At 34.9% G+C, this 15,548-nt stretch overlaps 1 protein-coding gene across 3 annotated transcripts in view; it reads right to left on the bottom strand.

Annotated features, from left to right (window-relative positions):
• The window catches only part of SLIT2 (slit guidance ligand 2), a 406,423-nt gene that overhangs the window by 103,481 nt on the left and 287,394 nt on the right, over positions 1-15,548 (bottom strand). For all 3 annotated transcript variants that reach the window (XM_005207790.5, XM_005207792.5, NM_001191516.2), the window contains 3 exons: positions 7,717-7,788; positions 7,148-7,219; positions 2,315-2,386 (listed from right to left, as the gene is read on the bottom strand). In XM_005207790.5, the coding sequence (XP_005207847.1) occupies positions 2,315-2,386; positions 7,148-7,219; positions 7,717-7,788 (216 nt within the window). The remainder of the gene's footprint in view (positions 1-2,314; positions 2,387-7,147; positions 7,220-7,716; positions 7,789-15,548) is intronic.

Genomic DNA, 15,548 nt, shown 5'->3' with positions numbered 1-15,548 from the left:
AAGATCTCAACTCTCTGCCTGTGCAAAGTCAGGACTTCCTCATAGTAGTTCTCCTTGCTGCACTTGTCTTTTTTTTAACTCACCTTTGCCTTTTCCCTGGTAGCTCAGATGGTTAAGAATCTGCCTAAATACAGGAGACCTGGGTTTGATCCCTGGGTTGGGAAGATCCTCTAGAGAAGGGAATGGCAACCCACTCTAGTATTCTTGCCTGGAAAATTCCATGGACAGAGGAGCCTGATGGGCTACAGTCCATGGAGTTACAAAGAGTCAGACACAACTGAGTGATTAACGCTTTCACTTTGCCTTTTTTTTTTTTTTTTATGGACATACTATTCGGGTGTGTTTTCTTTCTTTTTTTGTCCACACCATGTGGCATGTAGTATCTTAGTTCCTGAACCAGGGATCAGAGTTTCGTATTTTTTTTTAATCTTCTTTTAGGAATTTCAGTTTTGGCCTTCTCTGTGGTCTACAGAATCCTTTCCTAAGACCTTAGAGACTGATTTGCGGTATGGACTGATTAATCCATGCCTCCTCACTCAGGGCCATGACAGATGGCATACAGCTAACTAAAAGAGGAGTCAGGCAGCAGAATGCTAAAGACAGGGAGAAAGCAGGGAGTCTGGAAGACAACTAAAGAAAGTGCTTCTCTGAGAATTTTGTACTTACTTTACTCTCAGGTGGTCCAGAAATTGGGGGAGTAATACTGAACACTACTTTCTTTTATTCCTTCCATTTACCCACTTCTCGCAAATATCTCATCTGTTCAACAGATCTAAGAAGCTTAACTGAATCAAATTCTCAGCTAACCTTACAGAGTCAATTGTGCCTTGTTGGCCCCGGCAGGCTTAGTCTAGGGATATAATTTAAGGCACAGTGAGAAAGCTGGTTTTTTGAGTAAGATTTATCTACATAGAGATTCCAAGGGTTTATTATTAACCCATTTACTACATCAACTACCAATAAGTATGGGAGGAAAAGAAAAAAACGTGCAACTTTAAGTGTTGATACCACAGAGGGCAGTGGTAGCAAAAGAGATTAGAAGTAAATGGCAAAGAGAACAGTGCTAGGAAGAACTGAGAGAGAGGCAAATAAAAAATAGACAACACTTGGCTGTAGCACACAGCTATACCTAACTTCCTTGTAGGGGCTGTGAAATAATCTTACGCCCAAATAAAACCACTAGGTCACAAAAGTCAGTATTTAGCTTGACTGATTGGTTTGCTGGAAATTAATTTATTGGGTTATATAGCATTAAGAAGAGAGAGAATGGACAGAATTGACAGTACTGTATATAGTAAGGTTAAATATTGCTTTGTTAACGATTTGTTTCATGTGTGTGTGAGAGAGAGTATGAATTGGGCTGTGATATATAATATGCTTCTGCATAATAATAAACAGTTAAAAATGTGAATAATAGGATATAATGATAACCATACATTTATCAAGTAAAAAAAAAGATCCACATTTGGGAAGTTTGTGGGATTAGGAATACATTTTTACCAAGTAAATGGTACAAACCTAACACCAACAAATGCATACACTCAAAAGAGAAAATAGCATTCTAAACTTAGGAATTTTAAAGTAAGCTGGCTGTGAGCTAGGTGAGAGCAGAAATTGTAGCATATTCATCTTTTCTTCCATAGCAGATAGGTCAGTGTGTGCCCCAAAAGAGATATCCTATAATTGTCTGGGGATTTGAATAGATTTTGATGATCCAACACTAACAATCTTAGTATTAACATATTTTTTTTTTCAATCTCATTTTCATATGAGCATTCATTATGACATGTGGAGTCAATTCTTATTCTTATAAATTTGTATCATAAATACTTCTTTTGAGACAAATGAGTTGTAGCTATTCTCTAAGCAGAGTGGTCTTTACATATTAAAATCCAGGAAATTAACAGATGATTCTCTCACTAAAGATTACTTTGTTAACACTCTGTCCTAGACTACTAGAGACCATTTTTGTGTTGGGGGGTGTTATTCTAGTATTGTCACTGTTAGAGATTTTTTTGGACAAAGGTGAATAAACATATCACCATGTCTTTCTGCTTTCCAAGTACTGTTAAATCAAAACAGATAAATTTCATAAAGGGCAAAGATTGCAGAAACTTTAAATGACAGAACAGCCGGGACGCTTGTGTCTTCAAATAAATGACCATCATCAATGTTAGCTTCACTAATCTTTTCCATTTCATTAAACTGTCATTTTGGGTCAAATTTTTCTGAAGCCTCCATGAAAATACGAGATGGTACACGGTGTAAAATATAATATTTAGGTTCAACAGATGAAAAACAATCAAATACTTACAGTAACTGTAAGGAAAACAGTCCTTCAAATAAACTTTTTGGGAGTTCTGTGATTTTATTTCCATAGAGGACACTGGAAAACACATGATTTAAACAAACAAACAAAAAATATTAGAGACCAAGCAGCAAAACAAATTTATCCAAACAAACGTGTTCAGGCATAAAGGAGGTTAGGAAGCTCCATATATCATAAAGCCATAGCACAGTAAACAAACTTCAATTTGGAAATGCTTCTCCCCTGATTATAGGTTAGATGTATGTTTATGGTAGAAAGTTTGAAACCATAGATAAACAAAAAACTAAGAAAAATTAACACACTTTATAATTTTACTGTCCTTTCATAGAAATGTCCACAGTTAATTTGTCATGTTTTTATACACAAATACACAGAGCTCATATATGAAAGAATACAGCATATAACAAAGGAGAACACTAACCTGGAATCCGTTGTTCTTCAAAGGGGTAAAATTTAGAATTATCATAATGGTTAAGAGTGAAAGGAATCCATATAAGTGTAAAATATTTGTTTTAAAAATATAATGTACATACATCAGAAATGTAAAATTTGCAAAGACAGTGATCATTAATATTTATACAGAATTTTTAAAATGTATGTTCCCCAAAGAAATATGAATAGGAATGTATCCTCGTGTCCTCCCCCTTCCCCCCATTAGCCACTAAGTGTAACCACGAAGTGCAGGGACCATGACGATCACTGTAATACACCCAGTGCCTAGGCTTTGGCACACAGTGATGTTCTAACATTGGATTGATGAATAAATATTGTTTGAAGAGGAAAATGAAGTAAAAATTAGCACAGGAATAAATTAAGGAAATTATCTTATTCACAGAAATGGTGAAATGAGAGGATTTCAGCAGCAAGGAAATGAAAACGATTGACTCATCATGCTGGCTACTGACAACAGGTCTGCAATGAAGGCCTTCTATTCTCAGCCTCATAAAGGAGGGGAGGAACCATAATAATGTGAAGGAAAAGACAGAAATTATATTTTTAAGGGCACAAATGAGTTGTAGCTGTTCTCTAGGCAGTCCATGGGGTTGCGAACAGTAGGACAGGACTTGGCAACTGAACCATAACAACAATCAAGACTTATAAAAATGTGTATATAAATTTTAAGTAAGTAGTTTCTCTCAGGAGTTTAAGAAAAAAAAATCAGACAAATACAATATTTTTATGTGCTAACTATTAATCGTGGCCTAATTTATAATGGTGAAAAATGAAATACAAACAAAATATTTCCAGATTCTAAAGAAGGGGCTTAGCTAAATATATATTTCACATTGATAAAAATCATGTTTGAAGAAATACTGGTTGACATGAAAGTATTTATGATATTATGCGTATGCTCTGTGCTCAATCACATCTAACTCATTGTGGCCCCATGGACTGTGGCCCATCAGGTTTCTCTTCCATGGAATTTTCCAGGCAAGAATACTGGAGTGGATTGCCATTTCCTACTTCAGGGGATCTTTCCAACCTAGAGATCGAAGCCGCATCTCTTGTATCCCCTGCGTTGGCAGGCAGGTTCTGTACCACTAGTACCACCTGGGAAACCCTTATGATATGATATTAAGTTTAAAACAGCATAATACAGAAGAATATATTACAGTATAATTTCACTTAGAAAAATATACTCATATATACATAGAAAAAAGTGGACGATCTCTAGATTGCAGGTGATTTTCCATCCAGAGGTCATTTGAATTTGCATCTATCTATCTATATTTTCATAAAATATTCTCTACAATGGGCATTTATTCTTTAAAGGCCAGAAACATTCATTTTGAAAAGAAATAAATGGATATCATAAAATGTAAAGGAAAAAGCTAAAATGAGAATCAAAATATGTTTGGCAGCTGTACCTGACTTCTGTTCAGAAAGGAGGGGAAATGACAATGCAACAGAGATGAATCAGAGTGAGGAAAAAGCTGTTCCCTTTTAAGGTGTCAGTGAGAGGTGGGATAAATTATAAAATATGAAGAAAATTCTTAAGGAAATAAATCTGGGTGACTATACTATACAAGTAGACATACCATTTGTATAGATTCCAGTGGTATAGTTATATGGTTTGACATAAAAAGTCATTTATGTAGAATATAGATTTTTTAAAAAATGTAAGTCAGAGGAGAAACAATTTTAAAAACACAGGAACAAAAGAGAATTCTATATTATCAGACTCAAGGAGTAAGGAGAAGGCAATGGCACCCCACTCCAGTACTCTTGCCTGGAAAATCCCATGGATGGAGGAGCCTGGTAGGCTGCAGTCCATGGGGTCGCAAAGAGTCGGACACGACTGAGCGACTTCCCTCTCACTTTTCACTTTCATGTACTGGAGAAGGAAATGGCAACCCACTCCAGTACTCTTGCCTGGAGAATCCCAGGGACGGGGGAGGCTGGTAGGCTGCCATCTATGGGGTCGCACAGGGTTGGACACGACTGAAGCGACTTAGCAGCAGTAGCAGCAGCAGCAGCAAGGAGTAAAGGCATTAAGAAAGGGTAAAGCAATACTAAGATACGTCTTTCGGTCAAGAATAAGAAAAAGAGGGCTTTAGGGAACAAACGATCAGATCAAGTTGGCACCTATTTGGGTATTCAATAGAATATCATTCAAGTAATGCATTCAGCAATAAATACTATACATTCACTATGTGCCCGGAATTTTGTAGGTTCTAAGCCTGGTGCCCAACTGAATCCAACGGTTACTTGTTCATGTGTGTGTGCATGCTAAGTTGCCTCAGTTGTGTCTGACTCTGTGGGACCCTTTGGACTGTGTTTGCCAGGCTCCCCTGTCCACGGGATTCTCCAGGCAACACATGTATACCTGTGGCGGATTCATTTTGATATTTGGCAAAACTAATACAATTATGTAAAGTTTAAAAATAAAATAAAATTAGAGGAAAAAAAAATGAAAAAAAAAAAAAAGAATACAAGAGTGGATAACTTGTTCAGTGTTCATCATTTGCCCATGTGCCAGTCACTGCTGTAACTGAGATAAATAAAAGGTATGGTGTCAACCAAAAGGGTGAACGGCTGCACTTTAGATTTTCTGCCAGCAGTTGTTTCCCTGGTTTTAGACTTCATATACTAAAAAACAAACAAACAAACAAACAAAAATGAACCTAGGCAGACACTGCAGGTGAAGTGATAGTTTTCCTTTTTTTTCTGGTCTAAAGAAAATTGCAGTTTTCTAAGCAGACCAGCATCAATTCAGTCACTCAGTCATGTCCAACTCTTTGCAGCCCCATGGACTGCAGCACGCCAGGCCTCCCTGTCCATCATCAACTCCCAGAGTCTACTCAAATTCATGTTCATTGAGTCAGTGAAGCCATCCAAACATCTCATCCTCTGTCGTCCCCTTCTCTTCCCTCCTTCAATCTTTCCCAGCATCAGGGTCTTTTCAAATGAGTCAGTTCTTCACATCAGGTGACCAAAGTATTGGAGTTTCAGCTTCAACATCAGTCCTTCCAATGAACACTCAGGACGGATCTCCTTTAGGATGGACTGGTTGGATCTCCTTGCAGTCGAAGGGACTCTCAAGTCTTCTCCAACACCATAGTTCAAAAGAAACAATTCTTCGGCCCTCAGATTTCTTTATGGTCCAACTCTCACATCCATACATGACTACTGGAAAAACCATAGCCTTGACTAGATGGACCTTTGTTGGCAAAGTAATGTCTCTGCTTTTTAATACGCTGTGTAGGTTGGTCATAACTTTCCTTCCAAGGAGCAAACGTATTTTAATTTCATGGCTGCAATCACCATCTGCAGTGATTTTGGAGCCCAAAAAAATAGTCTCTCACTGTTTCCCCATCTATTTACCATGAAGTGATGGGACTGGATGCCATGATCTTAATTTTCTGAATGTTGAGCTTTAAGCCAACTTTGTCACTCTCCTCTTTCACTTTCATCAAGAGGCTACTTACAACCCAGATAAACTGGTACATCTCCTCCCCTTGGTATGAGTGTAAAGTATTCTACAAACCCCAGGTGTTTACCTAAGTATCACACACGTGTATCCTAAAATTCTCACTGGCTACCATTGACTTCTGAAGTTCCTAAGAGCAATGCAGTAATTTACATCAATAAGAACTCTTCTCTAAGCATCACCTCAAACAAAGAAACCAGATTTCATTTTTAAACTTTAAAATTAAAATTTGAAATAATACATACTCTACTTAGCAGACTTCTGAAGATTTTATACAAATTTGAAGGAATAACAGTCTCTATAAATTCACTTTAATTTATATGCCCATCTGGAAGTCCTTTTGACATTAAAAAGCTGCCATATTTCTTCTATTTGTTCTTGGAGAGATTAAAGCTGGTTCTTTCAGGGAAGTCTTTAAGGTGATGAAGTAGAGGGCTGGAGGGGGGCCCTTTCACTGGCCATCTTTCACTGCTCTCTGCACATTTACCTAGGATCATTCTAAACGGGACTGTAATTGTCCCCAGTGACAGTGACTATGGGTTTAAGGATGGGGTTATAAATGCAGTACTGAGCGGAGCCTCCAAAGTAAACATTTTCCCTTTACTTCTGTAAGAAAACACTGTCGAAAAAGGGGTTCATACTCAATTTCTAAACAGTAAAACTATCGAATTCTAAAATATAAACCCCTAAAAATTGGCCAATTTTAGTGACAGGTAGCAGTTCTACATAAAAATGATAAAATTCACTAATGATTTATAATAATTAATACTGTTAATAATGCATAGTAAAGCACGTAAAGGAACATATTCTTTAAATCCAAATTTAAAATATAGAGGCATTATTCCTAATGCATTCTACTTTCCTTCAGTTATGTGGTCAATACTTACAGTGAATTCAGAGAGCGTAGTCCTTGGAAAGCATCTGGTGCTAGCTCAGAGATCTGATTATTGCTCAGGTCGCTAAGATTAAAAATAGGGTTAGGTTAAATTAAATAGAATGTCAGTGAGATTTACTGCAGGAGAAAGCTCTTTATTGCCTTTACACATCAGTTTTGCACCTATCAATATGTGTATAATATTTGCAACATCTGAAGCATCCTAAACTTTAAAAAAAAATCACACTTTTAAATCAATTATTGGCTAGTTTTCTAAATTATTATTAAAGACGGCATGTCTTATTTTTGAAAACAGAACAGTTAAGAATTTGACTGCATAATATATTGACCACATATGTTCACACTAGTGTGAATTAGTATGCTAAATTACAGAGAACTTAATAAATTAATATTTTAGCTTTTAACATTACACTATTATAGAACTAGCGACCAGATAGTCACATCACTTAATATTTAAGCTGTCAAACACTTAAATATTCATACTTAAATGGATGTCTTTGCATGTTCATGACCTGTATAATTTTTTAAAATTTCATTGATTTCAGAATATTATTCACTCACATTCTTCTAAGCTTTTTATATGGTGAGAAAGCTCCAGGAGGGATGACCTTGATTGAGTTCTGTTCCAAACGTCTGCAATGAAAAATATATTCAATTTTTAAATAGAAATGTGAGCTCTCAGATATGTTTAATTCAAGTCATGTCAAGAAGCAAAGGTGATATGCTTCCTGAGTGATATACTCTTGCTTTTTTCTCTAAAAAGACTATTAAAATTAATTGTGCTTTTCCCTAAACATGGTGCAAGATTGGGAGTAAAAACAAAGCAACTGTGAAAACAAGAAGAAGATTTTGGTTTTTAAGCATTGTGGGCTCATTAATATTTAAGTCTGGACTTTGTATAAAAGAGAGAACATCTATGTTGGGAATATATTTTACCAAGTTCAATATCAATAAGAGAAATATGTTGTAACACTGAAGAGATGTAGAACATGTTTTAGAGATAACTATAACTCTTCCACAAAAGACATTATTGTTGAATATTAAATTTTATAAGCCATTTCCTTTACAGAAAGCATGTTATAGGTTGAAAAAAATGTTATATGCATAAAATTAATTTTGAAGCTGCTTCTGAGGCAAAATCTTGACTTTTAAATGTGTAAGTACTACAGATATTTTTGGTAACACTCTCTGGACTCTGTCAATCCGTTATGTGAATATTTCATGTGAAAACCACTGCAGGAAAGTGCATTTAAAAACAACTGAAGTATTTTTATGATACACTATAATCTGCAAGTTGAAAATAACCCTCTAACTTTATCTACTCCATACTTCTGCAATCAAAGACAAGATTTTACCAATCTAGTTATGAAGGACGCAAAATAGTATATTTCATAGGGTGGTTTGGTAAATGTTTTAGTCCATTAAAAATGCTGTTTCTCAGCCTCCTCTCTACCTGTACAAATATGCTCATGTACACTTCCCGTCCCCTCTCTCACTTCTGCTCCGCATCCCAGAGAGCTGATGCCCGTGAACCACACGGTGCAGGCTCAAGGGCTGGCTTTTGTGAGACGTGGTCAGGGTGGGAGACTGAAGGCGGGACGAGGGGAGAAGTCAGAGTATTCTCCCCTTTTCTGCCTCACGGGGTGTCCTCAGCAGTGGTCTCATTTCATTTTAGCTCCTGCTAAGGACTAGCTCCTGCCTTTGTATAACACTACCTTCTCCTTAGTTCCCTACAGCCCTGGAGGTGGAAGCAGCTTTCTAACCTCTGTGTCCCTTTCTACAGCTGTTTGACTCATTCATCATACTAAACCCATCTGCTGAAATACCTGGCATGAGTTCCATTTTGTCATCTGAATTAAAAAATATGCATACATATATATACGCATATACATTTATATTGGCAGGTAGATTCTTTACCATTAGTGCCACCTAGGAAGCCCATTAGTATATTTACATATAAATAGAATATACATATATAGACAATTTATAGGCTATATATGTATCATATACAGCAATTCATTTTTATTGAATGTTGGTAATACTTTGACATTTATATGTATTACAAACATTTTTTAATGAACATCAGATCAAAACAAAATATTTCTAGGAGCTTAAGTCAAATTTCTTAAATTTTGTACTTTTCTGATTCCAAATCTGTTATTACAATACCACGTTTTCTTCGATAGTCTCAGGGTTCACCATCTGACCTCTTTGTCCCTACACGCAACGGGCTTTCTCAATCTTTGTTGCTCTTGAACTCACTGTAGCATTTGATACTGTGAACAATCTTTCCCTGGGATGTGATACTGTATATTACTTATTCTTGGCCTGCTTTTCTCTTTTTAACTTATGGCTTCACTTTCTAGTCCTCTAAAGTGAGTTATTCCCCAAGTTTCTGTCCTTTTCCTCTCTCACACAAAAGGAAAAATCTCTTCTCTGACCTGCAATGTTAATCATGATTCTTCCCCTCCAAAAAGCAAAGTCATTTTGTTCATATTAAAGACAAACTTAAGCTTAAACTATTTATGAAATACATAAATAAGAAAACTAAAATCACTCATAATATATCACTCAGATCAGTGAATTTTACTTGTTTTTATGTATATATATTTATTTTATATAACTGAAATTTTACTGTATAGAGAATTTTGAGTTGAATCTTTTACACTAAATATAGTATCATCTATGTTTTCCTGCTGCTGCTGCTAAGTCACTTCAACCGTATCCAACTCTGTGCAACCCCATAGACAGTAGCCCACCAGGCTCCCCCATCCCTGGGATTCTCCAGGCAAGAACATGGGAGTGGGTTGCCATTTCCTTCTCCGGTGCATGAAAGGGAAAAGTGAAAGTGAAGTCTCTCAGTCATGTCCGACTCTTTGCGACCCCATGGACTGCAGCCTTCCAGGCTCTTCCGTCCATGGGATTTTCCAGGCAAGAGTACTGGAGTGGGGTGCTATTGCCTTCTCCAATGTTTTCCTAATCATCAAAATTTTTGGAAGACCTTATTTTTAGGCTTTCTTGATGACTGTCAAAATGGTCCATAATTTCTTAATCATTCTTTATTGTTAGCCACTGAAATTAATAATAAGTTTACATCATTATTAATAATATTCAGCTATTTTAAGATGACTAGCACACAGCCTTTTTTTGAAGCCTTCCTTTACTTTCTTTGGTATGGTTAATTGTATCTTTCTCTCTACTCAAGAGCATTTTCTTCTAAACGCATCTGTTCTTCTCTGACTGTATTAATTTTTCACATATCCCTCCTCTACCAGGCTGTTAGCTCCTAAGGGGCTGATTTACCCTAGAAGAAAACAAATAAATCCTATGAATAAAATAAGGATTTGGCATCTGGATTATTTATCTAGGTCTTAAGAAAGGGTTACTTTCTTCAAAAGCCCAAAGCATAGCAAAGGCTACTTTAACAATTTCACTGTTACATTTATTGATTACAACTTTATGAATTGATGGCTTAGTGACATATTTTTTTGTGATCCATTCTTGTAGTTGGATTTTGAGTAGTTTAAAATGTCATAAATGAAATATAATAAAAACAAGCTATAGATGGAATACTATTGATTAAAGGACTTTCTTCAAATCTAGGTCAATGAAACATCATTTCAGTTTGTAAAAGATTTCTCAATATAATGTGATGATGAGAAAAAATAAAAATTCTTAGTGTCTAGTATAGTATTTTTATTTTAACAGTCATGCAAAACTAGATCATGCAATTACTTTTTATAAATACAATTTCAGCTTCTTAAAATAAGGAATCAGCAATTATTCATTCATTCAACCTGCAAATATTTAATGACTACTCAGGGCAAAATTACATAATTGGAGTTCATTAGTGATTGAAAGTATAGATATGTTTATACCTTCACGGACATTTTATTAATAAAATTTCCAACTGATTTGTTCAATGCAAGCTTTTTTAAAACTATGCTATTCAGTACTAAGATTTCTGAAATGTCAATATTAACCACAAATATGGCCAAACAAATTCTATCACCTATCATAACTAAAAAGCTTCTTCACATATTTAGAATCTTTAAAATTAAATGATGAATTCAAAAATTCATTTATTATTTTAAATTCTCAGAACCTAGAATACTTATGCTGCTGCTGCTGCTGCTGCTGCTGCTGCTGCTGCTAAGTCACTTTAGTCGTGTCCAACTCTATGCGACCCCATAGACGGCAGCCCACCAGGCTCCCCAGTCCCTTGGATTCTCCAGGCAAGAACACTGGAGGGGGTTGCCATTTCCTTCTCCAATGCATGAAAGTGAAAAGTGAAAGTAAAGTCGCTCAGTCGTGTCCGACTCTTAAGTGACCCCAGGGACTGCAGCCTACCAGGCTCCTCCACCCATGGGATTTTCCAGGCAAGAGTACTTACAATGATCACTAATTGTTCTAATGGCATTCAAATATATTTTATTGTAACTTGGTTTGTGTTGAATCTGCAATTAATTTCATTGATAACTATTCCTGCTAAAATACAACAAGACATAATGAGTGAGGCTATTTATTTTTTTAGAAAATATATACTCAAAAATTTATAAAATGAAAAGAACTCATGATGAAATAATATTTAACTTTATATGCAAAATAGTAATTTAAATATAGCAATGCTGCATATATTATTCCATATTGCAATGTGCCATGACTTACTTTCACATGGCAATCCATTGCATTTATAACATAAGCAACAGAAAGCTGAACTATGCTCTTCTGTATTTATCTATTTATTTCTAACTTGTTCCAAAAAAAAAGTATTTGAAACAAAACTTATATGGTCATTTACATTGACTTAGCAGCTAATTGGTTTTTATGGCACTGTCTAGCAATCCATTAAGGCACAACGTAATTGCCTTCTTCATTCAAAGGGACAGATTCTCATGCAGGAAAATATTCTACCACTGACAGATGTCAACCAGTAAATTTTAAAATGCTTAAAAATGTCTATTTTTTGTCTTCAGTAGACAAACAATAAAATAATATGTACTTCCTGTAAACTTTTAGGTCTCTAGGACAAATAAGTTTTGTGTTTTATTACAAGAACTTCATAATATATTTGACAAACGACAAACAACACAAATGTCAAAAATTGCCCTTCTTCTTCAAATAAGAGGTAAGGATTAAAACCAGATTATAAAAAATAAGGAAGAAAAAATTAGAGTTTTCAGATGAAGTTTAAAAAAATAAAGTAAATGAAATTTACTTTGCTATTCTCTAATCTTCTACTTTAATAGCAGAGAATCTGCTGAATTTTACAGAGTACAAATTTAAATCCATTGTTCCATGAAGAATCTGATTAAAAACATTCCAGGGTTACAAAAACAGATAGTGTAATGGCTGAGATATATTTGCATGGTAAAGATAAAATCCACCATAATTAAGAGCCTTGCAAATGCTAGTCCTTCATAAAAGGAAAACAATATTTTGAATTTCAAACTAAAAATAGATTTAGAACAAAAAACTTTATAAACCCTATGTGATAAAAGAAGCCTTTTTCATATAAAAAAAGCCAGAACCTTACTCCTCAGAATCTACATGAATAATTCCAAAACATTTCATCACTGGGTATAAGTATATCTGAAAGCAATTTGCTGTTACACTTCACCAAAACCAGAAGGGAGTTTTAGTAAGAAGTTCAATTTTAGTTAGAAGACAATTTTCTAACTGCTCCAATAAAAATATTCACAAGTATGCTTAACCAGTGAAGACCTTTCCTCCCTATTCCTATATATCTTTTTCTCTTGCTCTCTAATTATTGTTTTATTTTAAATATGTTTTCACACATTTAGAGTTTCTAAAGAATAAACAGCTACCAATATACATCACGTTCTGGTGTCTATTTCAAAGATGGTAGAAAATAGCAAATTATCAGTAAATCTCTCTGCTGTAACATTATGGACTCTTAGAACATGGAAATTATATGCAGGTATAGCTGGGCTCTGTGACATATAAATATTCTACTACAGTTACCAATGAACAGATCTTATATCAGGAAAGTGTAAGACATACACTGTAATTGGGTGATTAAAAATTCCAACTAGTTCCGAAGACATTTACACTGAATTAAAGAACATTAGTTTATTTCAGCTCACTAGCTTTCAATATTCAAGCATTAGTTTCAATAAATTATTTTGACAAACTCTAAAAAATAACATCCACATGCCAAAGCTGAAATGGCTCTCCCCAAGAGGCATTTATGTTTTGTGTATGTATAGCTATAAAGATTAAGAACATGTAGTTCAGTGAGTAAAAGTATGAGCTTTATACAGGCTTGGGTTAAATTTAGATCTGCCACTGATTAGCTCTGTGGACCTTGCAAACGTTACTGTTGGTTTCTCGGTGTGTCTGTTTCTCTTTCTGAAAAATAAGAAAATAAACCCTGCTATAAATGTTTTGGTATAAATCATGAGATGTAGAAAACATATATGGTGTATTTTTCCAGTTCCAAAAATAGTGGGAAAAGTAAAAATGAGGATATATATGTGTATATATGTAATATATAACATATGGCATTATATAATATCTATAGCAAATATTAGTTACACATAAACACACAGATTATATAAAGGAATAAATCTGATACATGACTTGATCTCTAATGAGAAATAAATATTTATGGTTCAAAACACATTTTTAAACAAATTAGCAAGACAGGTTTTTTGAAGATAACTCATAACTGTATTTTAAAGACCTACACTCATGCATCATTCTTATGGAGGCTGAAAAAGCAATACAAATGGTTGCTGTTTCCATGATCAACATGATTAAAAAAGAGCACTTTAATTTGAAAGCTGTCTGAGAAACTCAAAAAGGGTTTTTACACCACCAGTAAAGTATGAGTTTGGACTGATTGTTTCTGTAACATACAGCCCAGATGCTGATTATACATGGCAATAAAACTGACAGTTCTTTGCATTTTCCCCATCTGCTTTCAACGTAAATGGCAAAAACAGCTGCCAAAGAATAGAACAGATTTAATGGGGTGAAGGCTGGGGTTGCAGAATGACTTTTGCTTCTGAGTCATGGACTACTCAGAGGAGACAAACATTCTCATCATAGGTAATATCAGCCCTGCATTTGTAAAAGAGGAAGCAGTAATATTCTTTTGCCATCAGAGATCCTCTTGCCTGTTATACAATAATTCTAAATAAGTACTGTATATTTTGGAGATATTACTTCTAACTTTAGCAGTAAATGCACGCCATTGAAATCTTTTATATGTCTCTACCTAAAATGACCCAAGATTATTTTAGACTAGAATATTATTACTGTTATGTAATTGTGGTTACCAGAACTTTTTAAGTTTAATAAATATCTTTAACAGCTGAGTGAATATTGGCCTCTAGAGGGACATACTTCACATATAGCTGGCATTTTTGCCTTAAGACTATGTCCATCCTAATTGATTATCAGCAATTCCTATTTTGGGATGACTTGTTCCTGAAAACTGTCCATTTCCTTAATCTTATTTTATTTCCTGTGATGTCATTCTGGGTATATTTCTCTCAGTGCAAATTTAATTGATGTTTTCATAGTAAAAATAACTCTTTTCCATTTGGTCTTTAAGCATTTAAAGTAAAACAAAAATGTGTGTTTGAGTTCCTACTGACCTCGTATTTCAGGCAATGACATTCTGAATGAGTGCTAAAATTTTTATGTACGTATTTATATGGACACATACTCAAATGCAAACAAAAGTACACTCAATACACAGAATCACATAATTTAGATTTAGTGGGAAAAATGGGCTAAGACACGTGACTCACCAATTTCAGGGTGACAGAGTACAGATTCATAATGTCAGTAACAACCAGTTTTCATATATAATTTTTCCTTCACAATCCAAGAAAGACAAACAGAAGTTTTGCTGCTTTGTTTTTCATTAATAACTAAAATCTTTTGGATGCTTAATATAAGTTAGGCACTGAACTAAGTCTCCTATTTGGCAATAATTTTAGTTTTAAACATTATGCAAATTACCTTTAATGGGATAACTCAATGAATAGATAGTGACTAGCCTTCTCCCTGATGCCTGCACAGAATTATTGCCCAAGTCATCCGTTATCTTTCCCCTAAAGTTCAGATAACACTATGATCGCTAGTAGAATTTGAACTATACAGGATTTCAGCTTACCGTTTCAGGCTGACTATATGACAATTAATCAATAACTTAATTCTTTAAAGGAATGACAATTTTATTCACCTGAGAATGAATAATACTTTGTGCCCCGGCTGTCTTCATTTTTATGTTAAAGTCTACACAGCTTATTCATATCTGATGGGTCTTCATTACTTTCCTGTAGAAGTTTCCAGTGACTCAACCACAACAGCACTTGAGTCACTTCTGGGAATAACTTCTCACTACTATCTGCTACTAA

This window comes from Bos taurus, chromosome 6 (assembly GCF_002263795.3).
Source record: "Bos taurus isolate L1 Dominette 01449 registration number 42190680 breed Hereford chromosome 6, ARS-UCD2.0, whole genome shotgun sequence".
Taxonomy (NCBI): Eukaryota; Metazoa; Chordata; class Mammalia; order Artiodactyla; family Bovidae; genus Bos; species Bos taurus.
Note: the sequence above shows the minus strand (reverse complement) of the source record. Positions and strands in the feature narration are given on the sequence as shown.